Source organism: Psittacula echo (assembly GCF_963264785.1).
Source record: "Psittacula echo genome assembly, chromosome: 5".
Lineage (NCBI taxonomy): Eukaryota > Metazoa > Chordata > Aves > Psittaciformes > Psittacidae > Psittacula > Psittacula echo.
The window spans coordinates 82,847,320-82,874,422 of record NC_137739.1 but is presented as its reverse complement, the minus strand read 5'-3'; the positions used below and the strand labels follow the sequence as shown (position 1 = coordinate 82,874,422).

Here is a 27,103-nt window from a genome sequence, read left to right as displayed (position 1 = left end):
CTTCCTGCTTTATTTACAAAGCTCTCGTTTCTTCAGCTGAACTCCACACTACTGTATGGAGCCCTGTACAGTACTGCTCTCCAGCACAAGAGAAGCCTTCTACCTTATTATCTTAATGAAAATACTACTATATGGATGAAGAAACAGAACTCTGTATCCACACATTGTTCAACTTGGTGGCATGTAGCAACAGTTTCTGGTTTACGCTGAACAAACAACAAAGATGGCCAAAGTGCACAGACATGCTGGTATTACCTGACTCCAGAACTTCCTGATCACCTTTCTGTCATGGGGATTTCCCCAATAAGGGAGCACCTGGAAAAGTACAAAAGTAGAAAGACATTTTTTCCAAATAAAGACATACCTCCTCTAGATTTTTATACTGTGCATTCTACAGAATGAGAAGACAGATCTCTTTCTCCAAACAATAAAAAGGGATCTATCTTTCTTAATAGAGAGAAAAATTGGAAAGCACTTAAAAATACTTAGAAACAAGGTGCTCCAGGCAAAGGCATCAAGCAACTTATGCCTAATATACTGACTAGATCAAGGTATGCCGAGAATCTCTAAATGCCCAGTAGCATGTTATACCTTCTAGTCAGGTTTTTCTAAGAATTAAAAATGATACTTTGCTTATGGCAGAAAAAGGTCTGCCCTCAACCGCTACAGTTAACCCTTACAGGACTAGTGAGCTCGTTCTCCTGTTTAACATTCCTCACTGTTCTCTTGGGTTTGCATTTCAGAACCGATTCCCAAAATCTGAGATAAAACATCTGGTCTGGACATATTTAATATAAGAATTTTTAAAAGTGAACATTACTGCCAAAGAAATCTTTAATCCATTTAGAGCTCAACATTTCATGCATCCTTATTACTCAGAACAGGTTTTTGCAGTGCACTGAAACCAGTTACTGATCAACAATGTTGTACTGCCATCTTCTGTCTGATTAAAGTACTACACTCAACCAAGACAAAGTGAGGAATGCTCATTTCTGAGGTTGCAAAACCTCTTAAACATCTCCATCCTTCAACTGGCGAACTCCAAATTTCAAAGTGTCTTTTGCTGAATGTTCTTCCAGCTGTTCTGAAATAAGGACGCTAGTAAAGAAGCAGACTAATCAGAAAGTGATCTGCCTTTAAGTTTGCATATTCTGCCACAGACCTGAAGAAATTAATTCATCACGATTTACTACAAGCATAACTGACTACACACTTCTGAAGCAGGAACAAAACTGGTTGAAAAAGACTGATCAAAGTTTTAAACATGTGACAATCACAAGTTTAGAAACCTTCTTTTTAAAGGATGCTCTGTTCGATGGCTGAGGTAAACATTACTATGCAATAAACCCGAAGAAGAAATGACAGAAAAAGGCAAATTTTTTAAGTCGAAAAAGGGAAAATTGTCTTTTCACAATCACCATGACTACATTTTTTTATATTTTTTCTGTATTTCGTTCACAAGGAGGAAAAAGCATAAACAATTGCTTGTCTATTCTATACAATGAACTGATTAAAGGAAATGAGAAAGTAAGCAGAATGGCCAACTGCTCTAATGTTTCCACTCTAAGGTTTTTAATCAGGGCCCCTATCATTTTGGACTATGCAAATACATAAAAGGATTATTTTTAGGCAAAGAACTCAGGAGAACGAAACAGTTCGCTTTTAAGAAAACCGAACTTTCTTGCACATGCTCCTTACCTTAAATTTAGGAACAAATCTGGCAAACTCCTGGTGCCAGTTGTTAAGAGTAGAGGCAGGCGAAATTATTAAAAAAGGTCCCCAGATGTTCTCTCTCTGAAATGCACACATAAATTAAATTTAACATAAAATTTAGGGAAAAAATACATCCACAACTTAATTGAGGGCAAGGGATACACAGAGAGTTTGGTAACAGCTTTACAACAACTAAATGCCAGCAGCTGCATAAAAGATGGAAATATATGCAACAGCAAAAATTCCTCCCAGCACAGCAGGTTATTATTAGCACATAGTAGAATCAAATAGAGCAGATCTAATGTTTAACTAAGTGTATTTTGTAACAGCAAAATTGTTCCCACAACAATCTCCTTTGTGTCCTGGAGTTGCCACCTTCACATTACTAACAATCCCTGGCATTTTAGGAAGGAAAAAAACTCCAGGTGGCATTGGAAAGCTTTGCTCCATTACATCACATGAGAATGCCTCCTGGTGAATAACAAAGCTGATCCATTCGCATATTGGTAGTTAGAAGCCACCTGCATAAGGGAGAGCCAGAAAAAGTAAAAGCCCTGTATATGCTTCCAAAAATCTCAGGTTGCTGTGCAACAGGGAGACAAGCCTATCTGTTACCCCTTTCATACAGAGGAGCTCCAGAGCCTCTGGCTCTGTACAGCATGCCAGTATGGTGGTTGATAGTGGCAGTGAACTGTTACCAAAAGGAACATAAACAAATGCATGTAACTGTTGTTTGGTCACTACTGCAGCTACTTTTGCTCTCCGTATCACTTAGCTGATATCTCCTATTTAAGACAAGTGACTGGATGCCAATCCTTTTTTCTTCTAAATAAAGAATGTCTATTTCTGCATGAAGAAGCAAGCTCCTGTTGCTTTTGCTGTTTGTCTGCCCTGGAACAGAAGAATGACTATGCTTCCCAAGAAAAACATCCACTGAAATATGGAACCACACTGCCATGAAGCTCAGAATTTGGGCTTCATTTCTACAAGTTTCTCTGATTCGTAAAACTTGGTGAACCATCGAGTGTACAACCTGTTCCCTCCTCAAGCTTTCACATTCAGTGTAAGTGAAAAGATACTGCTCTGTGAATAAATGAAAATTGTATTTCTATTTATATATACATTTATATATAAACATATGCACACCCCCCCACCAATTTCAAAGGCTCCACTTTAAAACAAAGGGGTTTGCCCCTTTTAAGACATTTAAGCTTTATAATCTAGAACGCACTGTCAACTGTGAAAAGTACGCATCTTCCATCAGGAATAAACTATAATCCACCTACCTCAGCCAAATGTGCAAGGAGAGCAATACTTTGTACTGTTTTACCCAGACCCATCTCATCTGCCAGGATTCCGTTGATGCCCTGCAAAAGAACCATAAATTAACACCTTCATCTTACTACTTTTAACTTATACTTGTTTCCTAAATAATCAAGAATACTAATATGCAGCTTACATTATATTTTCCTTTTTTCTAAAGACATTACAGATTGAGTATATGGGGTCTGGGTCGGAGCAATCCCAGGCACAGCTACAGGTTGGGCAGAGAAGAGATTCAGAGCAGCCCTGCAGAGAAGGACTTGGGGGTGTTGGTCGATGAAAAAATGAACATGAGCCGGCTTCAGTGTGCGCTTGCAGCCCAGAAAGACAACTGTATCCTCGGCTGCATCAAGAGGAGCGTGACCAGCAGGTTGAAGGAGGTGATCCTGCCCCTCTACTCTGCTCTCGTGAGACCTCACTTGCAGTATTGTGTGCAGTTCTGGTGTCCTCAACATAAAAAGGACATGGAACTGTTGGAACAAGTCCAGAGGAGGGCCACGAGGATGATCAGGGGACTGGAGCACCTCCCGTATGAAGATAGGCTGAGAAAGTTGGAGCTGTTCAGCCTGGAGAAGAGAAGGCTGCATGGAGACCTCAGAGCAGCCTTCCAGTATCTGAAGGGGGCCTACAGGGATGCTGGGGAAGGACTATTCATGGGGGACTGTAGTGATAGGACAAGGGGTAATGGGTTCAAACTTAAACAGGGGAAGTTTAGATTGGATCTAAGGAAGAAATTCTTTACTGTGAGGGTGGTGAGGCACTGGAATGGGTTGCCCAGGGAGGTTGTGAATGCTCCATCCTTGGCGGTGTTCAAGGCCAGGTTGGATGAGGCCTTGGGTGGCATGGTTTAGTGTGGGGTGTCCCTGCCCATGGCAGGGTGGTTGGAACTGGATGATCTTAAGGTCCTTTCCAACCCTAACTATTCTATGATTCTATGATCTGTTTTTAAACCCAGTAAATCTTTTTGACCAAGTTTACTCTAATGACTAATAATCCTAGAAGTGTAAAAAATTTGCAAGATGTACTAAGATACCTGCTCATATAGGTTGGCCAGCCAATTCATGCCTTTCAGTTGGTAACCTTTCAGTTTTCCATTGAAAATGGTAGGCTGTGGAATATCTTCTCCTGCTCGGATGGATGGGTTTGCTAAACTGTAGCTCTCTCCAAAGCCAGTACCAGACTTGTTAGCAGCCCGTAAAGCAGCTGCCCGACTCTCCTTTGCATCTTCATCAAATGATCTGGTCTAAACAGCAAGAGGAAAGCATGCGTAAGATGATGAACATATGTCAAGAAACTATAGTAAAAGGCTCTACATTTCACATTACAAATAGGATGTCTGCCAGAAACTAATAGAAAACAAGCCTGTTCCTAAAGCCCAAGTATTTATAATCTGGGTTTCTACCTATTTAGCACAGAAAGTGGCAAAGGAATTAAATTCAGATCTGGCACCCAGGACTCAACTTGACTTGGTTGCTATGAAAGATCCTGGTTCTGTGGCCTCTACCAATCACTCTGCTTTCTTTTCTACTTCACGAATCCAAAAAATACATACCCGGGCCTGATGAATCTGGTAAGCATCCTCAGCATTCTTCAGAGCTTGAGCCTTGTAATAGTTACTGTCTGAAAACAACATCTCCAAGTTAGAGTTCTGCAGCAACAGCCTCCCAAATTTACACGGACATAAATTCCAGTAATTATAATAGTGCTTCTTACACAGAAGGATTTTACACTTGAAATTGTAAATTTGTACAATCATGCAGGGAGTACAGTAAATTTCAGAAGAGTGCACAGGAAGTATTGTAGGTTAATCACTTACCATAATCTTCTTGGGTGATGTTGACTACTACTCCTCCACCAATATCAATCTGCCTTTGGGTAGAGCTGTCTTCCAGTTTCCGTAGGATTTCCTCCTGTATTCCATCATGTCCCATATCTCGTTTACGACTCATAAAGTGGGCATATAATTCAGTTTGTGTGATCAGGAAGTTAAGTTTTCGCTGCTGTCTCTTAGCCTAGGAGAAGAATCACAGAATTGTTAGGGTTGGAAAGGACCATAAGATCATCTAGTTCCAACCCCCCTGCCATGGGCAGGGATGCCTCACACTAAACCATGTCACCCAAGGCTCTGTCCAAACTGGCCTTGAACACTGCCAGGGATGAAGCATTCACCACTTCTCTGGGTAACCTGTTCAGCGCCTGACCACCCTCACAGTAAAGAACTTCTCATTGCACATAAGAACACTGACCACCACCATAAACATCTATATTAAAATATGAAATTGCTGTAAATTAAAAGCTCTTTTAAATTCAGTAATCATGGCAAACACCAACATAATTTAATACAAGAAAGTTTAAAAGATGTGTTCACACTGAAAAATTAAAAGGTTGACAAAAATAGAGGATTTTAGTGGTCCAAACTGAAAGAACTGAACAGTTAAAAAAATACTGTCATGACAACCTAACTCTAACACTCTGTTATTTACTAGTAAAGAGAATTATGACAGAATACATGAAATACATCACTAGGTAATACAGTTCAGATATTACCCCTGTTTTGCATTCAGCAAGACATGAGAACTGTTCATTCTTAGGTTCTGATTAAAAAACGCTATAGTTAGAAGTTGTCTATTCATCTAGGTCAGCTCCATCCCACTCACTTGTAAAGAATTTACAGTTTGAAGGCTTTTTTCTTACCATCCCTAGCTAACATTTGACAAATTACAAGTTTTAAGATAGCAGAAGTATGTGGAATACCACTGAAACAGAACAAATAATATATTCACTGAGTGAATTTAGGAACTCAAATTGTCCAGTTACTTCTGTGTCTCCTCAACAGACTAATTATCAGCAATCTGTGGGTTTGCTGTACCTCTCTCATCTCCTCATCCAGTTTGCGTTGCTCCAGAGCCTCTTTCTCAGCTCGTTTGCGATGTTCTTTTTCCACCTTTTCATACTTTTTCCAATAGAGAAGCATCTCCTTGGTAAGACGACGTGCTCGTGGTAGAGTTTCCTTACAGTTCTTCTGGGCCTGGATAGCAGCTCGGCGTACCTCCCTCATGCACTGATGGGCAAGCTAGAGAGAAACAACATTTTTGAAACAGTGGTAAAATGGACAGCTTTCAAAGAAAGCCCAAATGTAATCATAACCAAGTCTGATCCTTCAGTAAAGCTTCTGAAATGACGTGAGAGACAGTGAACTTCCAAAAACCCCCCAGGATGGCTGAGAAGACAAAACCTGAAGACAGTTTCAGCATGGTGTGATACTTACAGGACTGGTCTAGGGGGCAAGTCCTTGGGAAAGGACTCAAGAGAGAGTTCAAGGCCTGCCTGCAACTCTGCCTCAGCTATCCTAGATACTTCTGTGGTTCATTTCTCGCTGTTCTAATAAGGCTGCTGCAGTTTTGGTTTAACACAATCCCACTCATATAAATACACTGAAAAGTAGGGCAGTATCCCACATTTTCCCTACCATCTCATGAAGAAGCATAATACAGTGTAATTTTTCATTCTGGTATAAACCAATTGATGTATTGTCATAATGGTCAAAGTTGCTTGGTTTGTGACAAGAGTTTTTGTTTCCTCCACTAAAATTTGCACATCACCAATTCTAACACACGGGTTTCAAATGATCAAACAAAATAAAAACAAAGTGGAAAAAAAGTGGAATTGCAAAGCCTCTAAGTCTGCTGCATCACTCACTTGCTACAATGCAATTTGTGATACCTACAAATACAATAAAATTACAGGCTGTTTGCCCAGACAACACAAAGAAATCCAATCTCCGCTAGCTAAGGAGAACCACAAGAGATAACCTACCTACAGCAAAGCTTCTTTAATATATACATGTAGGTCCTGTTTTCTGCATGTCTTACACAGAAAATGCTCCCTTTTTCCATTTTGTATATACATTACAAAAAAAATTCCGCATCATCTTGTCTCTGATGATTCTTAGCCACACATTTAATTATCTTTTCATTAGACATATAAACGAATCAGACACTTGAGCGTAACACTTGAAAACTGCACTGAAAGCCATCACCAAGTGTTTTTAAAGTAAAGCTTTCTAAGTAGAAACAATAACACTTCTCAGAGAAGGCTCTGATGAGGAATGAGATGAATTCCTTTGCAATCACTTAAGCACAAAATCGTTCTATTTTTAATCTTGTCTCCTATATATCTTTATGTAAATTAACACATGTAATATTCCAAGAGCTCCTTTGATTTAATCAAGAATGCTTCAACCAGCAAATTCTAGCTAGTGGATGGATAGGCAGTTCAAAAGCCAAAAGAGTGGACCAAAATCATTAACTTATTGTATCAAAGATCAGTAAACTAAAGATGTACAAAGCAGTCTTATGAAAGCCAAAAAAATCTCATGAAAGAAACTCCTGTTGCTTGTTTCATCTGTTGCTTATGAAACATGCCAAAACAACACATCTAAAAAATGAAAAGCCTTATACTAAATGACATACAGTGCTTCCTCCTATACTGCCCTGCTAGTATAGTCAGTATTGTAAGAAAGAGAAGAAACATATAGAGGTTACAGTTTGCTTACTACATCCAGTACAAGTAACCGTATAAAGCTAAAAAACACTTACCTTTTTGCTGTTGGTTAGGAAAAGGTTGCGGGCTGAGGCTTTTTGTTTGTATGCCTGTAAAAAAATACAAACCATCTTAAAACTAGTTAAAGGGCAATGGCTTCACAGTGTTTTAAAAGATAACCATGCAGACTACAGCAGATACACATGCCACACTGCTATAATTGGGTACAGGTACTGTAACCATTTTTAATTTGATTGAAACAGCTTTTCACCCTTCTGTATTCCAATTCTTGAAGGAAGCATGTAAAACACCTCCTTTTTCAGGACTGCTCCTTTAATTACTACTATTGCAAAGTAGGGTTCTACTTTTCCACAGTTATCACTGAAGTAATCAAAAATTTCCACTGTATTCCAAATGTGTTTAGGATTAATGGAGATTTCTGTGTTCCTTACATGATCAATATCAGTGTTTTGAAAAAATAAGGTCTATCACACTGCACATATCCTTTGCCTGGCTTCATAAGGGATGATACAGCCATCACTCATATTCAACTTCCTAGGATTCAAACTCTATTAACTGTGAACTCCAAAAAGCAAGGCTGAAGGTCCACTATGATCACATCTCAGAAAATCAGCGACACTGAACCCAGCTTTCTACTTCAAATGTGCCTGAAGCTCCTTCTGTAAATAATACACTCTTCCCTAGACTGTTTCTGGTCAAAAACCACACATGCTACTATGACTGAAACACTCCTTTCCTGAACTTCATGTAAAACCTAGACACTGGTTTGCTCTACGTTGCTATCCTGTAGACCAGTAGGAGTATCTGCTAGAGTTTACTGTGCTTTTCATAGAAAAGGGCTGAATAATGAAAGCTGTGGCAAAGCACTGCATGATCCACTTAAACATCACTAGAGGTAAGAAATCCGAACTACATTTTGCTTACTGATTATGGAGTATCAGTTTGGTCATTAAAGACCACCAGAAAGATCAGCTCTTATTTCACTCTGTTTTTCCAAGTGTCAACTTCCTACTAAGCTAATTTTCTATTTCACTTTCTTGCTGTCATCATTGATCTAGTGCCATCAGCCACTCCCACCTTTGGCAACTCCTTTTTAACGATGCTAAGCCACACTTTCCGCCGACGTGCATTAAGTTGCTCAATACTCAAATGCTTTTTCTTGGACCCAGGTGGTGGTGTATCTTGAGAAAACTTGGCAAAAACTTTGGTCTGGTGATGGTGGCATCGTGGTGATTCCTCTGAAGAGAGTTCTTCATCCCGTCTCCTCTTTTTCTTTACTTTTTTCAACTTGCCTGCATGGCAACAATGATCATAAAATCAAATTTAGAATCATAGAACAGTTTGGGTTGGAAAGGACCTTAAAATCATCTAGTTCCAACCCCCCTGCCATGGGCAGGGACACCTCACACTAAACCATGTCACCCAAGGCCTCATGCAGCCTGGCCTTGAACACGGCCAGGGATGGAGCATTCACAACCTCCCTGGGCAACCCATTCCAGTGCCTCACCACCCTCACAGTAAAGAATTTCTTCCTTATATCCAATCTAAACTTCCCCTGTTTAAGTTTTAACCCATTACCCCTTGTACCGTCACTACAGTCCCTGATGAATAGTCCATCCCCAGCATCCTTGTAAAATTTCTGTTTTGGGGATACGCTTACTCAGGTATCTTTCCTGAATAAACTACTTTAGTTGATTTATGCATGGAACCAACAAGACAGCCAAACTTATCCATGTTTCCTAACACAGGTACCATCAATTTATTGTATTAGATATTTTCTCATTATTTTATAATAGAAATATCTTCCTGTTTAATGAATAAAATGGTGAAATGCAATTTTTCCACCCAGGAAAATATGCTTTAGGAGTTAAAATGTCTGGGACCTGGTGCACTGCTTGTTGCTTTGAGGTTAAACTGTACTTAAAGACATGTAAAGGTCAGACATTTAAAGGTAACAGCATTAGCATTTGGAAGGATAAGTCTCAAACTGAACTTCTCAGCAGCTGAAAGAGATTGGCATGTCACCATGTATTACAGATACCAGCTTTCAGAGGAAACTGATACTGGTATCAGATACTAAAAATATTCTTTGTGAGTATGTAAAGTCACTGATGCTGCAAGATTAGTGCAGGACAAAAAAAAATACACAGTTAAAGGAACTTGCAGAAAGATAGGAAGGAAGGAAGCCTAAAATAGTCCCATTAAAACACAGCTCAAACTGAAGTACTTGCTCTAGAGAGGATTCACCTTACGCTGACAGTTCATAGCCTTCTCTTCCTGCTTCCTTACAGATTTACAGCTGCTGCCAGCTCAATCCAGAAAGGAAATTTGTAGTTCTTGGCAAACATGCAACTGAGAAGCTCCAGCTGAGAGGTTACAGAAGTAATTCTATTTTAACTCCCACTGGACATCAGTTCTGAGTTCCCTCTGATTTCCAGAAAACACTCCCTATCATTTCTTGTTCACTAGAATTACACATTCAGGAATAAATGCAGCAGGTACTGGATGAGTTCTTACATTTTCAAGGTACTATGGTGTTTTCAAACAACTCTGAGTAAACGGACAATGCTACACAATGGTCCATATGGATTCTGAAGCAATGAATAAAGCTGTAAGGTACTTACTGAATAATTCTTTCACTCTAGATTCAGAGGTCTACAAAGAAAATCTAAAGCTGTGAATTCTCAAATCACATTCCTTTTTTTCTCCCTAGCTTTCTAGAAGCTAGAAGATAAAGCACACTATTTTCTAAAGATTTTCTTTGACAGAACTGGGTATCTCCATGCAAAACCCAAAAGTTTTACACATTTATATTTATACAAAGGAAACAATGTAGGAAAGAAGTTTGATCACAACAGCCGTTTAGAAACACAAGGTAAGTTACTTTACCTTTTAATTTTTTCTCTTCTTTAAACTTCTTTTTCTTGGGCCCTAGCAGGTGGCGCTGCTGCTCATAGTAAGGATCATGTGTAGACAGCAGTCCTGCACTGTAGTACTGATATTGCTGCAACTGAAGTGGATGTAAATGAGCACAGTAATGGAAAACAGATATAGCAGATAACAGAGATAGCAGGTAAAAAAGTTCAGATCTTGATCGTAAGAGATCAGAAAGCATGCATTTCTCCATATTCAGCATCATTATCAAGGATCGTAAGTGTCCAAAGTGAAACTACTCCTGGAGGTGGCCTCCAAGTTCTACACAGGGAGCCAAGCCAACCCAGTTAAGTAAAATGGGAAGAACAGGCAGTGAATCTTACACTTTCCAAAGATACTGCTCCTCCTCTTCCATATGGGTGCTGCCCAGCAAGATGGCACATTACATGAAGCGGTCTAATTATAGACCTTCTATTTATTTTGCTTGCATTCCCAAATTACACACGTGTTCTACTCTACCATTCCAAAGAATAGGTTTAGATAAAAACAAATCTTTTATTTAAAAGATTTCCACAATGATAAACAACTCGAACGTTCAGATTGTCAAGTAAAAACATGGTCGCCTCAGCATTTTTTTCCCCAAATTATTAAAAAAGTCAGTATATCACAAGCATTATTCAACTAAAACATGAAAGAACTATATACAGGTTATGTATAAACAGGCAAACTAAAGACAGTACAGGTCAGAAAGTAATCATTTAAAATCTAAGCATACCATTAAGTTAATAAAAGAAGCTAAGACAATCAGGGTTTAGAACTTAACAAGTAAACAAAGGAAAGAAGTGCACAGAAACAAAGACCTGGATGGGAAAGTATTGCTTCGCTCTTCTGGAGAAGTTTCAAAAGAATATGAAATAAGATGATAAATTTTTATTTCAGACACATCCTCTTAGGAGGACTTCCTCCATCTGAGACTACTTTCTGGTGCAATTCAAAATAGCGATGACAATGATTTGTGCAAAAGTCCTTACAATTTGAAGAAACAGACTACTAGAATCAAAATAGTCACAGAATTTGGCCTAATATTAAGAAAAATACAGAAATGTGGTCGACTATGTTCTTACAGGAAGGGAAAAAAGAGAATATAAGAAGGAAATCCAAAATAAAAAAGGTAAGAAAGAAAAAAAGTCAAGCAAATTCCCACAGAATGACAGAAAACAGTAAGAAAGATAGTTCCTAGGTTTCTTCCAAGAATGTAAATATCACCTTATTACTCATCACCTCACTGATGATCCAAGTATATTGCTTTAAGTTTAAATATACAATTTTAGTCTTAAACAGCAGCTACCACCTGTATTAGAACTTAACCACAGCACTTCACTTTTCATATATGTTATCCAAATCTTGCATTCTAGCACCCTGTATTTGATCTACTGTCTGGGACACAGCACTGTGGAAGCTACATATAACACGTGCCAGTACCAGCCACATAAACTGACAGATTCTCAGCATAATGCATCAACAGCTTTTCAGTCTACATAATTAATTAAATAACACTTGTCTGAAACTGACGGTAGATTGTTCTTGTCTAACAAACAACAGGATGTTTTCCAATCCACAAAATATTATGGGTTTTGATAAATATGTAACAGCAGTTAAAATAATGCAGTTAAAGGAGAGAATAAAAATTAAGGAAATTAAAAAAATCTGGATTTTTACCTCTTTGTCTTTGCTATATTTACTTTGATGCAGTTTCTTATATTTGTGTAATCGCAGCATATCGTGAAGTTCCTCCCTTGAAAGGGAAAATTCTTCATCGTCCTCGCCATCCTCACTCAGTGAATCTGTGTCACTGGAGTCATCACTCAGAAGGATACTCTAACAAGAATAAACAAAAACTAATTTAATAATCACAAGTCCCTATAGTGAATTGTTTATTTATGTTAAGCACTATTGAGCCTTTACCTAATAAAGGGCTGTGAGTCTGGCCCAACAACAATACTTGTAATTTACAAAGTGTCTTCCATCTGAAACACCTCAAATGGAAAACAGTTTTCTGAGGTACAGCCCTGTGTAGCTGTGAATGCAATACACATTTTCTGGTCTGTGGGGAGGTTTCTGTTGGTTTGATGATAGTTACATGATTTTAGAATCTACTCTGTGGTTTTAGAAAAGCAGCAGTGAGGAAAGTCATGATAGCAGCAAGGGCATTTTGTGATGCATGGCTCAAGGTGCTTTCCTACCCCATTTGTAGCTTGCCCTGCTATTCTACCACTTCCCTCCTGCATTAGTTGCAGCAGGTTTGGCTCTTGTCTGACCTCTTGGCAACCTGCTTTTGCTAAATAAAGAAGGCTACAGTACAGTGAAAAAGCAAGGATGGCATAAAGCCACCATTCCACACTCTCCTTCCATCCTCATTTGGACCTTGCACTGAGTTAATCTTAGACACAAATATTCAGCCAAGTCCCAAGGTCCGTTTAATATATTTCATAATAGATCATTTTAATTTGGACTGTGTATTAATATTACTTCAAGTTCCTGAATGCATACTCACTGTGAAATCAAAATACAAAGCTGCTGCTCACCCAAATTGAAATGCCTACTCTCCATTCAGCTACACAATGAAAATGAAAGCCTTCAGTCTAGAGAGACTGTAATTCTATTTTGCTCTACTCAAAATCTAATATGATATTTATTATCAACTGTCACATACTCTTCTTACTTTCAATTTCCAAGATAAGAAGCCTCTGTAGAATGTATTTTTTGCTTGGGGAAGTGTTTTTTTCTTAATGTTAAAAAATAAAAGCCCCCAAAAAAACCCAAAATCCCAATTCCTTTCTTCTTAGCAACGGAGACCAACTCCAGTTACCTCCAAACGGAGCAGCAAACAAGCAGCGAATATAGAACAAGACTAGAGAATTCATTTGGAGCCCCCTTTTCAGCAACACAAAATATTACCACATCTCTTTATCAGCTTATGACTCTTTCAGTGTGAGATTTTGCATCAATTAACTTGCACCATGTGGGTTAGGCAGCTCTTAAAGCACATTAGTCTAGCTTTCTGAGGTTTCAGGAGGGCATTTAAAATAAAATCAAATGGACAACTGAGATAAGAACAAACTAGCGGATCTGAAAAATTAATTTGTGATAATGTGCTGACTAGTGCTCAATGTATATTCTTGTTGCTCTTTGCTTGCTTACATGTTTCTACACCATGACCTACATCAAATGACAAAATGGAATTACTTAGAATAGAATAGAATAGTTAGGGTTGGAAAGGACCTTAAGATCATCTAGTTCCAACTTCCCCTGACATGGCCAGGGACACCTCACACTAAACCATATAGCCCAAGGCCTCATCCAACCTGGCCTTGAACACCGCCAAGGATGGAGCATTCACAACCTCCCTGGGCAACCCATTCCAGTGCCTCACCACCCTCTCAGGAAAGAATTTCTTCCTTAGATCCAATCTAAACTTCCCCTGTTTAAGTTTGAACCTGTTACCCCTTGTCCTGTCCTACAGTCCCCCATGAGTAGTCCCTCCCCAGCATCCCTGTAGGCCCCCTTCAGATACTGGAAGGCTGCTATGAGGTTTCCATGCAGCCTTCTCTTCTCCAGGCTGAACAGCCCCAACTTTCTCAGCCTGTCTTCATAAGGGAGGTGCTCCAGTCCCCTGACCATCCTCGTGGCCTCCTCTGGACTTGTTCCAACAGTTCTATGTCCTTTTTATGTTGAGGACACCAGAACTGCACACAATACTGCAAGTGAGGTCTCACGAGAGCAGAGTAGAGGGGCAGGACCACCTCCTTTGACCTGCTGGTCACGCTCCTCTTGATGCAGCCCAGGATATGGTCGGCTTTCTGGGCTGTGAACGCACACTGCCAGCTCATGTTCAGTGTGTTGACTGGAACTCTACTCACAGATTTCATAACAGCAGCATTTCTCCCCAGTACTCTTACCTTCAGCCACTTTCTGCTTTTCTTCAGTTTGGAAAAGTTATACAAGCTTCCTTTTTCAGACTTTGGTTCTGTTTAGAGAAAAAATAAAAAGAAAGTTGTTAAGAAATGCTGCTTAATGCTTTTCCAAACTTATCCCAAAGAAAGCAGAGATTCAACCTAGTGCACGCGTACCTGGCTGCAGCACTCCATTCAGGGAATGTGTGTTCAGCAGCCCAGAATTCCCTGCTCCAGAAGACTCCCCAAGCAAAGAGTTTGAAGGCTCTTCCTTAACTTGCATCATGGGATCCCCAGACTGAGGCAGCAAAGGATTGTCATCCAATCCATCTTCACTTTCATCACTGCAAGAAGATAGGTAATATGGTGACAATGAAAGAAAAATACTCAAAACAGAAGCCCATGAAACTTTCTTACATGTGGCCATTTTTCTAAAGGTTTGAGAATTGAGGCAGCTTCAGATCTCGTTTTATACATTGGAAATATAGCTAATAATAATTTTCTGTTAACCCTTCAGCACTAGTTAATCATCAGACCAGCCTGGCTATGCTACTAACCTGCACCTTCAGTCTTTAACTGGGTACCTACTTTGAGAAGCATGAACTCTACAGTTCCAAAACACTGATGAATTAAACATAAATTGTCTTGGGAGAGAAATGTACCCTGGTGACTCACTTCTCATTGCTACAACTTACCTACACATAAATTCTACATGTGACAACAATCTTTGCATTTCACCTATGGCTACAGGCCATGTTCTTAAAAAATCAACTTTGTGCTTCTCCATACTACATTTTGCAGACAAAAAACCAGTTTTGACCACTCAACTATAAAAAAGAGCTTTGAAACATCATGCTAATTTGTACACAGGCTGGCAATACACTGCATTATCAGCATAAGCTAAGAGAAGCACAGTCAAAAAACACTGAAGAAGAGTTTATAATGAACAAGTCAGTAATAAATCCTTAATATGATGTTGTCTGGAAACAATATCATAAAAATGTTTGTCTTTTCATGGTATTCCCAAGGGAAAATGGAAAAGGTCTTGGTACCTGGATATACTCCTGTTAAAGATGGCAGAGGTCTGTCGTAAAAACTGATCCAGTTGCAGAGCTTTCTCCAGATACTGCAGATAAAGGGGTTTTGCCAGCTCTGAGCAGCTGCCATCCTCCCTGGCACCCAGCTCCGAGGCCATAGAACAAATTTCTCCTCATGCACAGGTGCCTCTGAACACACAGCTGTTAAGAAGAAACAACAATCATCACCATCACCTCCTCCAAAAGGGACCAACTTGGTGAGCAGGCAAATCTACTGCATACTACACCAAATGCTAGTACTTCACAGTACATATAACCAAGGTAGTTCTGGGCAAAAAGCTTAGGCTGCTGTTAATAGGTATAGTAAACAAACAGAAATTCACACTAAACTTTCCACCACAATATTACCATAGTCTAAACCTAGATTATTAGTTTTCTGTTTTATGTCTTCATGGATGCTGTTTGACAGGACTGAGCACTACACTGACCTAGTAGTGACATAAAAATTCAAAGTACAATGAGGCCAGTCCTTGAACATCTGAAGTAAACTACTACCACTACTAAAGATAACATGTGACCCTGCCCATGGCAGGGGGCTGGAACTGGATGATCTTAAGGTCCTTTCCAACCCTAACTATTCTATGATTCTATGTTTCACCCTGAATAGAGAGCAGCAGCGCATCATGGAAGTTGAATGAAAGCAAATAAACTATTATTCTTAAGTTGAATCATATATATATAACCTTACTCCACAAAGGAATAATTACTGAAAATACTGTTTTTGCCATTCTGTTCATAGCTGTAGTCTACAAAATACCAACAGGACTTTTCCTTTATTTTAAAGGAATGGTACTCTTAGAGCACTCAAAATTGTTACCTGCTGACAAACAAGCTACAAACAGTTGACCAAAATGCCCTGCATTCTAAAATTCAACTGTTATCTTTATTAAATTAAAACCAACATATAATTAGCAATTTATTACATACTTTGATATTTACAAATTTAGAATATGTTCTAGCTTTATGTTTTTTTCAACTAGGAAAAACAGTCTGATTTGTATTTTTCCTTTGTTCTCAGGATTTTAGATTCTTAAAGAGCCACATCCCCTTTGCAATATTTGCATAATACATACTTTAAAAACAAGGCTATCAAAACATTTCATTGCTCTGTCAACTGCAGTTTTATTTTCCTTCAACTACAAAAGATGTCATAACAACTGTTACAGTAATAGCTCTGTCAACTGGAATTTTATTTTCTTCAATCACAAAAGATGCCATAATTGTCATAATAATAGTGAGAAAGATCATTTTAAATTCCTTCCAAAGTCACAGTTGTTACCATGTAAATGAAAGTGCTGTCAATATCCTAAATATTATCATATTTACTAATAAATAAATGCCTTAAGCTTTTTCTTCTGGTGGAAGACAAGAATAAAAGCAGTCAGCTTTTGAAAGACCTGAATTAACTGTTCTTCTGAAGGGTTCTTCTGGTTTCTAACAATTCTTAAGAATACTACAAAACCTGAAGAAAATCTCATGTTAATTTCATGTGAAACATTTTATATTTCATCAATTATTAAACTGTTAATGACTAAATTGTTCTAAGCTGATGTAAGTGAAAACACAGGTTGAGTATCTGGCCTTCAAATTGTTCACGCTTCACGTATACAGTCTGAAAAACAACATCTGATTTTTTCCAAGTGTTTTATCCTCAAAAATGGTAGAAGAGATTTAGAACTTCTAGTTACAAAACCTGTGCTAAGTGATTACTGCCGTGAGACTCTTGGCTGTGGCTGAACAAGAGCAAATCTTAGTATTCCTTAATATTCCTTAATAAACATCTCTATCCACACAGAATAAACCAACATGCCAGAAATGCTTAGAGGGACAACAGCACTCATTTAAAAACTGTTTTCAAACTGAAGCTATGCACGTTCAGCTTTCTATACACTATAAAGATCTTTGTACGCTTGATAGTAATGACATGATTGATCTCTGTTAGCGAATACCCGCTTCCAGCAGAAGTTAACAGAGAGAACAAAGCACCTGAAAGCTTTCCCTATGATAAGGGCATCAAGAATAATGTTTTCCAGGAAACTTTTATCTACATACATGGTATTTCTTAACAGCCATCTGGAAAAAAAAAACAACCCCAAACCCACCCTAAATTGTCCTCCAAGAGACAGGGCCATGAAGAAAGTAAAGAGGTTGGAAAACATGAAACATGCATCTCTGATGGAAGAAATCACTCATGAGGAAATGGAAAAGGACACCCAGAAAGTGAAAGTGGCTTTCCTCCAGATCACCAATGAAAATGATACACATTATAAGCACAGGAATCAACCCCTGGTATCATATCAGTACAGTGACCTCTTTTACCACTCCATTCCAAAATGTATCCGTCAACAAGAGCACGTGTTATGTTAACATGGTGTTATTTTACTTCCCCAGCCAAAATGCCACATGTGACCATTGTTCAATGGTTTAACTCAGAACCACAAGGCACCTTTCACCTGTCTGCTCTTTGCAGAAAACCTCCTTCCCAAAACTCAACATTTACTGGCACTGTCTGTCCTCGAGGCACCGCAGGAAAGAAATGTGCCCCAAGGAGCACCAAGGACCTTATTTGGATTCAACAGACCAAATGTACTCTTTTGCCCTTCCCAGTGATCCTTGCCTTTACAAACCTATATAAGCTTAACAGCAAAATAAAGGGAACAAATTACAACAGATTTGAGGTCAAGTTTTTAATTGCAGGACAGCAAACAGGCCAGAGCCAAAACAAACACAGTCATATTCCTGATCTAAAATGAGTAACTGGATGCTTTTCCAGCTGCCCAAGACACGCTTGCCTAAGTGCTGGTCTACATGGATCCACCAGTCTGCTGTATCAGTACCCCAGCTCCACACAGGCAATGGTGCTCATCTGTCTCCACACTCATACAGCTTAGGAGATAACCCAAGCAGAAGATTGACTCTTTACTCACGAGATATAAATGATCCCAGGAAAAGAAGATGCTACCAGATGTGTCCAGTAATTAGAAAACTAAGATATTTTCACAAGAGTGGCTCATTGCTACAGCAGAGTTCCTAGGCAAATACAAAAGCAAGGGAGAATACCCTCTGTTTGCAATGACTGCAGCAACTGTAAAGCCTTGGTTTCCATTCTATATCTTAATACATTATACCCCCTCATTGTGTACACTATGCTAAGTGTGCACATGTAGTATGGGGTACATGCTAAGTACCTCTCTCATCCATAATCTTTTCAGATACCTATGTTCCTAAATATTACTTCCCAGATCAGGAAACCTTACATTTCCACATTTAATAACGTCCTCCTTGTCCTGATATAGTGTAAACACTCTGCATTTCACCCTTAGAAAAAGACATGCTTTTGCTTGTCTTCCTATTTTAGTTGTTCCATGAGGCTGCTGTACAGACAAAGTTAATTATTCTTGTCCTCAAAAGAGTTACTCTTCTCTGGGTAACACCTAACGAATAAACAAAAAATCACAGAAGAACTTAACAATAGTCTTAAGTGAATTAACAATGCCCCAAACAAATTTAATATGTTACACAGGCATACCGAAGGGAGAATAGCTCAGCCACTGAATTCAGCCTCTCATTTATTTATATGCTAACAATCACACAGGGTTTCTCTGCTGATCAAAGTAATAACATGGAAGGGTAATTGACAGATACTTCTTTATTCTCTGTTCTTTTGTTCTCATTCTAGGTTTTAAAACCCAAAGATTTCCAATGGCAAAAAACTGCTTGAATACTGAAGCACGAGAAGATGGGAACAAACAAGCCAGAGGTACAAAACAGCCCAACCCCCTACAGCAGGTAACAGTGTTCAGGACATCACCAAGGCACTGCTTGAGGGGATTTACATGGTGATTACAACTTCATTCCATTTTTCTTTGTCATGTATGCAATGCATCTATCCTTTTGCATACTCAGTTTAAAGAATATTGCAGAAAGACAGATTTTCAATATGTTTTCATTGCTGATAGAAATATTTAGGTGAATACTTGTATGTTATAGGTGGTAAAGTAACTCGATGCTGTGGAGTAATCCTGCCATCAGGACTTCCTTATATACATACACCAATTTTGTGTTACCTTTCAGTAGTTATTTGCTTGCTTTCTTCATCTCTCCAAGAGTTGTAACAGTTTAGAAAATCAGCATTTGGAAATAAATGGTTGCTGCACTGCCTGGCTGGCACCTTTAATCCTCTAACATTCTTATTTAATCAGTAGCTCACATTGAAACCATTTCATTGTACCATGTGGCCCTTTGAATTATTAAAAGCACAGGTAAAATATCAGCAGGATCTGTGTTTAGTTATATATATATATATACACTAGCTTCATACAAATAACTTCTGTAATAATACTTACCTTTTAAAGATTTAAGTTCAGCTCTGATGAAGCCTTCCTAATCCTGTTTTAAATCACCCTGCTTAATTCAATGTTAATGTAGGTGTAGGGTTTCTTCACCCACTCTGTTTTCTCAAGTCTGCCCATTATAGTCTAGTCAGTAAGTAAACACCCAGCACTGGAGAAGAATCCTCCAAGGCCATCCTCAGAGAGCAGAGTTTTACAACAAGGTTTCCAAGTTTCATACCCATCGACCTGCACCACCCAAACAGCAAAACCACCACTCTCATGAAGCAGCCTAGCTTTCAAAGTAGGTTTCCCCCATTTAAACAAATATCCACTGTCTATTTCTGAATGAAGTCCAACAAGTATTTGCTACTGGTATCAATTTAAAGAAGCCCCATAAAGTGGCAAGCGCACAGTTCTGCACTTGTGCCTAGCATGTCAGAAAGGACCTCTTGTACAGCTGCTTGAAATAGTACTTTTTCCTCCAGAAGTCTCTTGGTTTTCTCTTTTTTTCCTTCAGTTGCTGGCATCTCTACAACTCAGGTAAGGCCCTTCTCTTTATGACTAACACGAACATCAAACATGATCATAAGTAATGGTAGCAACTGCACTCTAAGCTGAGGGCACATGCACACACACAGACTGCCATGAAGGTAAAAAGCACAACACACCAGCTCATCCATAGTACTTCTCAGGTGCGTACCTGTGACAAACATGAGGCAAATCACAGACAGAACACAAACTCAGCCTCACCTGCCACACATGAAGTGCATGTAGATGAAGTGTTACCAGCTCACAGATGAGCCACGTCTTTGTTCAAATGCTTCAGCCCACAAAAGCAATCTCCTACCTCTACTCCATCAACACATTTAAGCACGCTGACACAAGATTCACATGGGCAAAAAACTTAAATCACAGGTGACACATGGAAAGTATGTATTCCTCGTATCTCTATCTACAGCATTGAAACGGTCATCCATAAAGTAGGATAAAAAACTAGAAGCAAGAATACAACCTTCTACGCTATCTTAATTCCCTCACAATTATAGCAGTTTTCTGGGTTTTTTTTCCACACATCGTCTTTTTACGCTTTGCATTTTGACACCAACTTACTTGGAGAGATTTTCTAAACTCATGTGAACACCTAAGATACTTTTCTTTAAGTTACAATTGAGACATGCAACTCTCATCAGAATAGCAGAATGCTGTAAGAATTTCCTACAGTAATATCTCCAGAGTAACCCCTGACACAAACATACACAGATTTAGTCAAGATCTATACAGAAAACTTACATTAGTACAGTACTATAAGGTAGGTATAATTTTGTCAGATTTCTTCATAAGTGTATAATCTCTAATACAGCCAATTGTGGCATAAAAAACCTGAAGAGGTATCCTGCTTGGAGGAGAATCACACACTCTTCTTTCCCTGTCCCATTTTAGCTTGCTTTGATGAATGTAAAGTTACACTGACACCCTTTGTCCAGAGTACACTATATGCCAGGTCTGAAAGCAAAACATAATACCCATAGAGTGGGTTTTATGGCAGTGTCTTAAACAGAACTTTCATACGTAAGAAATTATTGTTTTAAAAAAAGCAAATAGGAGCGTATTTAAACCTAAAGCCCTTAGATTCCACTACTCAAGTTGAATGAGTAAAAGAAATGTTCATACAACTGAAATGTGAGTTCACATCATTTTGGTTCAAAATAAAGAAGCTTTAAGTGCTTTTCTGAGTAATGAAATCTAGTTAAAACTAGATACTGTCCTATATATAGTACTTCACAGTTTTGCTTTTGTGGTAAGGCTATATATTGTTTTCCAACGAATGAGAGCATTGCATGGATCTCTGTTCCACCTTTTAACTGATTTTAAATACAGAGAAGAGCCTGTGGGACACAGATGCTGAATTTTCTAGTTGCTGAAATAACTGCCACAGAAACGGCCTGATTTAATATTTAAAAAAAAAAGGAAAAAAAAAGTTATTTGGTTCTACCAAAAAAAATTATTTGTCAGAAGCATATACATAAGTGTACAAAAGCATACCTTAAAACACACCCAGTGCAGCAGCTGGCATGCCACAGCTTTGCTTCCATATTTAAACTAGCAGAAAAAAACCCTAACCATTTAATTGTTCAATTAGAGTAAGTCTGGTCCCAAAAGGGCAGTAAACATCATTTACAGAGACCTCTGACAATGCCTCCATACTCTGTTCTACAAACCAGCACCAACTGTTACCCCCACCCACTGCCATTGCTTCACTCCTCTCTGTGTACACCACACACTAACGGCACAGTTGGTTTCAGTTTTGTTTGGTTTTCATTCTCTCCACCCCCAACCACAAAAAGGGAACTATGTCCAAGAAAGCTCTGAGAGGATCACTTTCTTCCTGCAATCTAGAACAGTCCCCAGCTTTTAATTTAGCTTGTCAAAAGCACACTTGTTACAGAATTTATGGGTTATGCTATACCTAAATGGAACAAAACTTCCTCATTTGAACAGTCAAGAAATCATAAAATCATAGAATGGTTTGGGTTGGAAGGGATCTTAAAGCTCGTCCTGTCCCAACCCCCTGCCACAGGCAGGGACACCTTCCACTAGACCAGGTTGCTTCAAGCCCCATCCAGCCTGGCCTTGAACACTGCCAGGGATGGGGCAGCCACAGCTTCTCTGGGCACCCTGTGCCAGCGCCTCAGCACCCTCATAGGGAATAATTTTTTCCTTATATTTAATCTGTCTGCCCCCTGTCAGGTTAAAGCCATTCCCCCTTGTCCTGTCACTACAGGCCCTTGTAAAATGTTCCTCTCCAGATTCCTTTGCAGCCCCTTTAGGTACTGGAAGACTTGTAAGATCTCCCCAGAGCCTTCTCTTCTCCAGGCTGAACAGGCCCAGCTCTCTTAGCCTGTCTCCAGAGCAGAGCTGCTTCAGCCCTCAGAGCATCTTTGTGGCCTTCTCTGGACTCACTCCAACAGCTCCATGTCCCTCTTGTGTTGGGGGATCCAGAGCTGGATGATGCAGGAGGGTCTCCCCAGGGCAGAGTGACAGGATCACCTCCCTCAATCTGCTGCTCAGGCTGCTGGCGATGCAGCCCAGCACACAGTTGGTTTCTGGGCTGTAAGCACACACTGCTGGCTCATGTGGAGCTTCCCACTGACCAACACCCCCAAGTCATTCTCCTCAGGGCTGCTCTCAATCCAGCCTCCACCCAGTCTGTAGTTGTGCTTGGGACTGCCCCAACCTACGTGCAATCCTTGTCCCTGCTGAACTTCATGAGGGTTGCAGTGGTTTGCAAGGCAGTGTTTTAAGCAACTTTATAATACATGTGCAAGAGAGAGACTAGAAGTGAATCACAGGGAATATCCTTAAACTCTGAGAAAAAGTTCAGTATCTCGCCAGCCTCTGGATGTCATGACCTACTCCTATAGATAGACGAATGACAACACAAATCTGATTCATGTTATCAGTCACATCCAGGTGTATCAGATGCGCTGTATATATCCATAGAGATGTGTTCCTATCAGAGAACTTGAATTCTAGTAACACACGTAAGAGACATTTCAGTATAAATAAAAGGAACTTGACTTGCACCATTTTCTTCATGAAAAGATGAAAATAATCTAAAGGAATTTATTATTACCACCTACAACAGTAAGGAGAAGGAGTCTTACCACACAAGATCAGCAACAGTCAGAATGTACAACGTTAAATAATAGTAACTAAAACAGAAATTGTATCAGGCTGTGTGTCTGCAGTGAAACAGGAGTGACTTTCTTTGCACCGTGGCTCTGAAGAGGTGTTTCCTAGCGCACACAAACACTGAACCATGTCTCAGGTAGACTCTTGTCTAGGAAGCGATGTCACCGGCAGCGGCCCCGCTTCGACAAGCAGCACGCCCCGCTCTCCACACTGAGCTTCTGGGAGACCCAGGCCTCCCCCGAGCAAGGCCCCCCAAGCTGGAGCAGCAGCGTCGCACCGGGCCTTGTCGGCAGAGAGCAGGTACAGGCCGAAGGCCCAGCCTACACCTCCGCGCCCGGTCCGAGGGCGGCCGGAGGGTCCCAGCGCCGCGGCAGAGCCGGAAGGCCGCCGCGCGCAGCAACCGCCGCCGGTCACACCACCCGTGACGCCGCGTCGCTTCCCCCCGGCCCGTTCCCCTCCGCGCCTCTCGTCCGTCGTTCCCTCCCCCCTTCCTTTCCTCCCCACCCCCACCCCCCCCCCCCCCGCGCACGCGCCGCCGCCCGCCGCGCGCACGTGCGCCCGCAGGTGCACGGTGGCGCCCCCGCCCTCCCCTCCGCCCGGTCCCCCCGTTCACCCCCGCGCCCCCCCTCCGCCGTGTGTTGGGGGGGTGCCGAGGCCTCCCCGGTTGGGGTGGGAAGGGGGGGCGGCTGCCGCGGCCGTAATATCGGGGCGCATCCGGCGGGTAGGGCGGGGAAGGGGCCTGTCTCTTTAAGAAGAGGCCCGGCTGCCACGGCCGCTGCTTGGCGGAGAGGAGGGGGGGGGTGGGGGGTGTGGTGGGTGTGAAGCCGCGGCCTTGCCCCGGCGGGGCCCCGCTACCGCCTCTCGTCGCCCCGTCCCGGCGTGTCCTCGCCCGGTCGCCGCGGTGGCTCACCTGTGTGGCGGGCTCGGCTGCGGCGAGGCGGCGGCGGCGGGGGGCTGGGGGTGTCTCCTGGGCTCGCTCCCCCGCTCGCTCCACCCGGCCTTTCGCCCCGCGTTGCCGGGGCTGGCGCTGCCTGTGTGCTGCCGCGGGGCGCTCTCGACTCCTGCCTCGCCAAGATGGCGCCCGCGCTGCTGCTGAGGAGGAGGCGGCGGCTGCGGGCGCTGGGACGGCGGCGGCGGCCACTTTCGCTCACTGAGAGGAGAGGAGCAGGGACACGGGGAGCCATGGCGGGGGGGAGGAGAGGCGCCATGCCCAGGCCTGAACAATCGAGCCCCGCATACCTCCCCAGCACCCCGGCCCCGAGCATGGTCGTGCCGCCCCGCTCGCCTCGCCGCAGCCGCCGCACGGGTCCCATGCCTGCGCTGCGGGCAACGTCCCTAAACGCAGTCCGCGGGGGGCCCGCTCCTATCGATACGCTCCCGAGACCGATTGGTAGAGTCTGGCAGTGACGGAAATTGCCGAAGGGACTCGGCCGAAGCGGCCGGGTGAGCTAGCGAGTCTCGCGCGAGGCGGGGCGGGCTCTCGCGATGCAGGGGAATGTGTACCGGAAGCGATGCGCTCTCGCCCTTGAGGCGCCGGAAGGGCGGTGAGGCGCGGTAGGAGAGCGGCGGGGATGGCGGTCGCTCAGCGACCTCCCCGGGGCCGCTTCCTGCGGGCTCACCGCTCCCCGCCGCGGCAGGACGGTCACCGGGTCCTCAGCCCCTCGGGGCAGGCCGGGAGCTGTCCCATCTCCCCGGCCAGGAGCGTGGCGTGGCAGGAGGTGGCATGTGCCCCGCCGCCCCCGCGCCTGACAGGGTTGAGGTGCGGACGGTGCTGGGGAGCGTAGAATCATAGAATCCGCCAGTTTGGGAAAGGCTTTTAAGACCATCAGGTCGAACCATTACCCCAGCACTGCCAAGGCCACCACTAACCCATGGCACTGAAGGCCTCATCTACATGGATTTTGAACACTTGAAGGGGCGATGACTCCACCACTGCCCTGGGCAGCCTGTTCCAATGCCTGACCGCCTTTTGGGTGAGAAGCTGTACCTCATCTCTAGTCTAAACTTCCCCTGGTGCAACTTGAAGCAGTTTCCTTTTGTTCTGTCAATTGTTACAGGGGAGACCAGCCCCAACCTCTCTACAACCTTGCATCAGGCAGTTGTAGAGAGTGATGAGGTTGCCCCTGAGCCTTCTCTTCTCCAGCCTAAACCCCCTGGGTTCAGTCATTCCTCTTCAGACTGGTGCTCCAAACCCTTTTCTGGACCCACTCCAACAACTCATTATGTCTTGTAGGAGTAGGGCACAATCATGGTTAACGTTACCATGAGCAGAATGGGGGTACGTGGTGGAGGGAAGTGCATTTTGCCACATGCCCTTTGCCATGCATGAGGAATTGCGTCAGAGGAGCCTGGGACAAAATAGGCCCGAAAGTGAACTGTGAGGACACTTTGTGCTTACATAGCAGTGGGGCTAGTTGGTGTGCAGCACAGCTGCCTCCCCAACCCCATCCAGTAGTGCACTTGAAGTAAATCATTAAATGAATGATTAAGATGCATCACTTACTGCCTGAAGACAGAAATTTCTAGTTTGTGACTAAGCTCTGTGGCATCCCAGCACAAACAGTAGCTACTACAGATACCAGGAAACAAAAATAAGGCCATGGCTATTGCCCCAGCAAAGCTTCACTACAGAGTTGTACTTAACTAGGCATGGTACTTACATCCCTAACTACAACCAGCAGTTAGATTGATCAGAAGCATACACAATTTTGTCACACATTATGAACAAACTTAGAATTGAGTACTTAGCACTGAGCAGCATGAGAAGGTCTTATGGAATATTACAAAACAAAACAAAAACTAAAACCAGTCCTTTCTCTCCTTTAAGAAAATGATCCCTTTTAACCTTGTGTATTAATGAGCAATCACTCAATTCCAATCTATTTCTGTATGCCATTCCTAAAAGAACTAGGCAAAGCCACAGCCATGTTTACTCAGGCAGGTTTTTCTACTTAAAGCAAGACAGTGGCACAGATTCAGTGATGCTGTCCAATTCCTGTCTGGAAATCCTTATTCCATCGTAATATGGTTCCAGATAGAGATTTGCTTCTTGGAAGAAGCTGAGAATGCAGCTCAGTCTCTCACTGAGAATGGAGCCTTCAGCAATTTGTTTGTTTCCTGCACAGAGGCACTCTAGACCACTTTCTCCATTCCAAACCTGACACCTTCACATCCTTACTCCTCTTCCCTCTCTCCTTCCATTATCTGATACATCGCAGTTTCCTCTCTCTCTCTCCTAGTAAGAGTGGGTGGCCCCAGATGATTTCAGCTGTGGGAATACAGTGTAAGTGCTCTTGAGCAGTCTGGCTCTGAAGAGCCTGTATGGGGTATTGTGCCATACCTTGCTGCTTTGTGATAGCACTTCGCTGCTTGGAAGAACCTTGCTCCAGAAGAGGACCTCCAGTACTGGAGAAGGGCCCAATCCACCACCAGCATCTCCTCACAGACCAATGAAACACAGGCTCAATCTCCAAATTAAAAGTAGGACAAACTCGTTTCAAACCTGTTTTTATTCTTCTAAAGTGAACTGAGACAAAGGAACTGTACACTTTGA

At 41.9% G+C, this 27,103-nt stretch overlaps 1 protein-coding gene across 2 annotated transcripts in view; it reads right to left on the bottom strand.

The window, feature by feature from the left end:
* The window catches only part of INO80 (INO80 complex ATPase subunit), a 65,189-nt gene extending 40,251 nt beyond the window's left edge, over nucleotides 1-24,938 (bottom strand). The window contains exons 1-15 of one of the 2 annotated variants that reach the window (XM_080617681.1): nucleotides 24,461-24,938; nucleotides 15,479-15,664; nucleotides 14,604-14,770; nucleotides 14,433-14,500; nucleotides 12,193-12,351; nucleotides 10,489-10,609; nucleotides 8,677-8,891; nucleotides 7,635-7,688; nucleotides 5,906-6,109; nucleotides 4,853-5,048; nucleotides 4,589-4,656; nucleotides 4,070-4,279; nucleotides 3,000-3,080; nucleotides 1,699-1,794; nucleotides 256-315 (exon numbers count right to left, since the gene is read on the bottom strand). In XM_080617681.1, coding sequence (XP_080473807.1) covers nucleotides 256-315; nucleotides 1,699-1,794; nucleotides 3,000-3,080; nucleotides 4,070-4,279; nucleotides 4,589-4,656; nucleotides 4,853-5,048; nucleotides 5,906-6,109; nucleotides 7,635-7,688; nucleotides 8,677-8,891; nucleotides 10,489-10,609; nucleotides 12,193-12,351; nucleotides 14,433-14,500; nucleotides 14,604-14,770; nucleotides 15,479-15,621 — 1,842 coding nt within the window. In that variant the 5' untranslated portion in view covers nucleotides 15,622-15,664; nucleotides 24,461-24,938. The remainder of the gene's footprint in view (nucleotides 1-255; nucleotides 316-1,698; nucleotides 1,795-2,999; nucleotides 3,081-4,069; nucleotides 4,280-4,588; nucleotides 4,657-4,852; nucleotides 5,049-5,905; nucleotides 6,110-7,634; nucleotides 7,689-8,676; nucleotides 8,892-10,488; nucleotides 10,610-12,192; nucleotides 12,352-14,432; nucleotides 14,501-14,603; nucleotides 14,771-15,478; nucleotides 15,665-24,460) is intronic. The other variant, XM_080617680.1, reaches the window with a different exon arrangement.
* Between the last annotated feature and the right edge of the window lie 2,165 nt (nucleotides 24,939-27,103).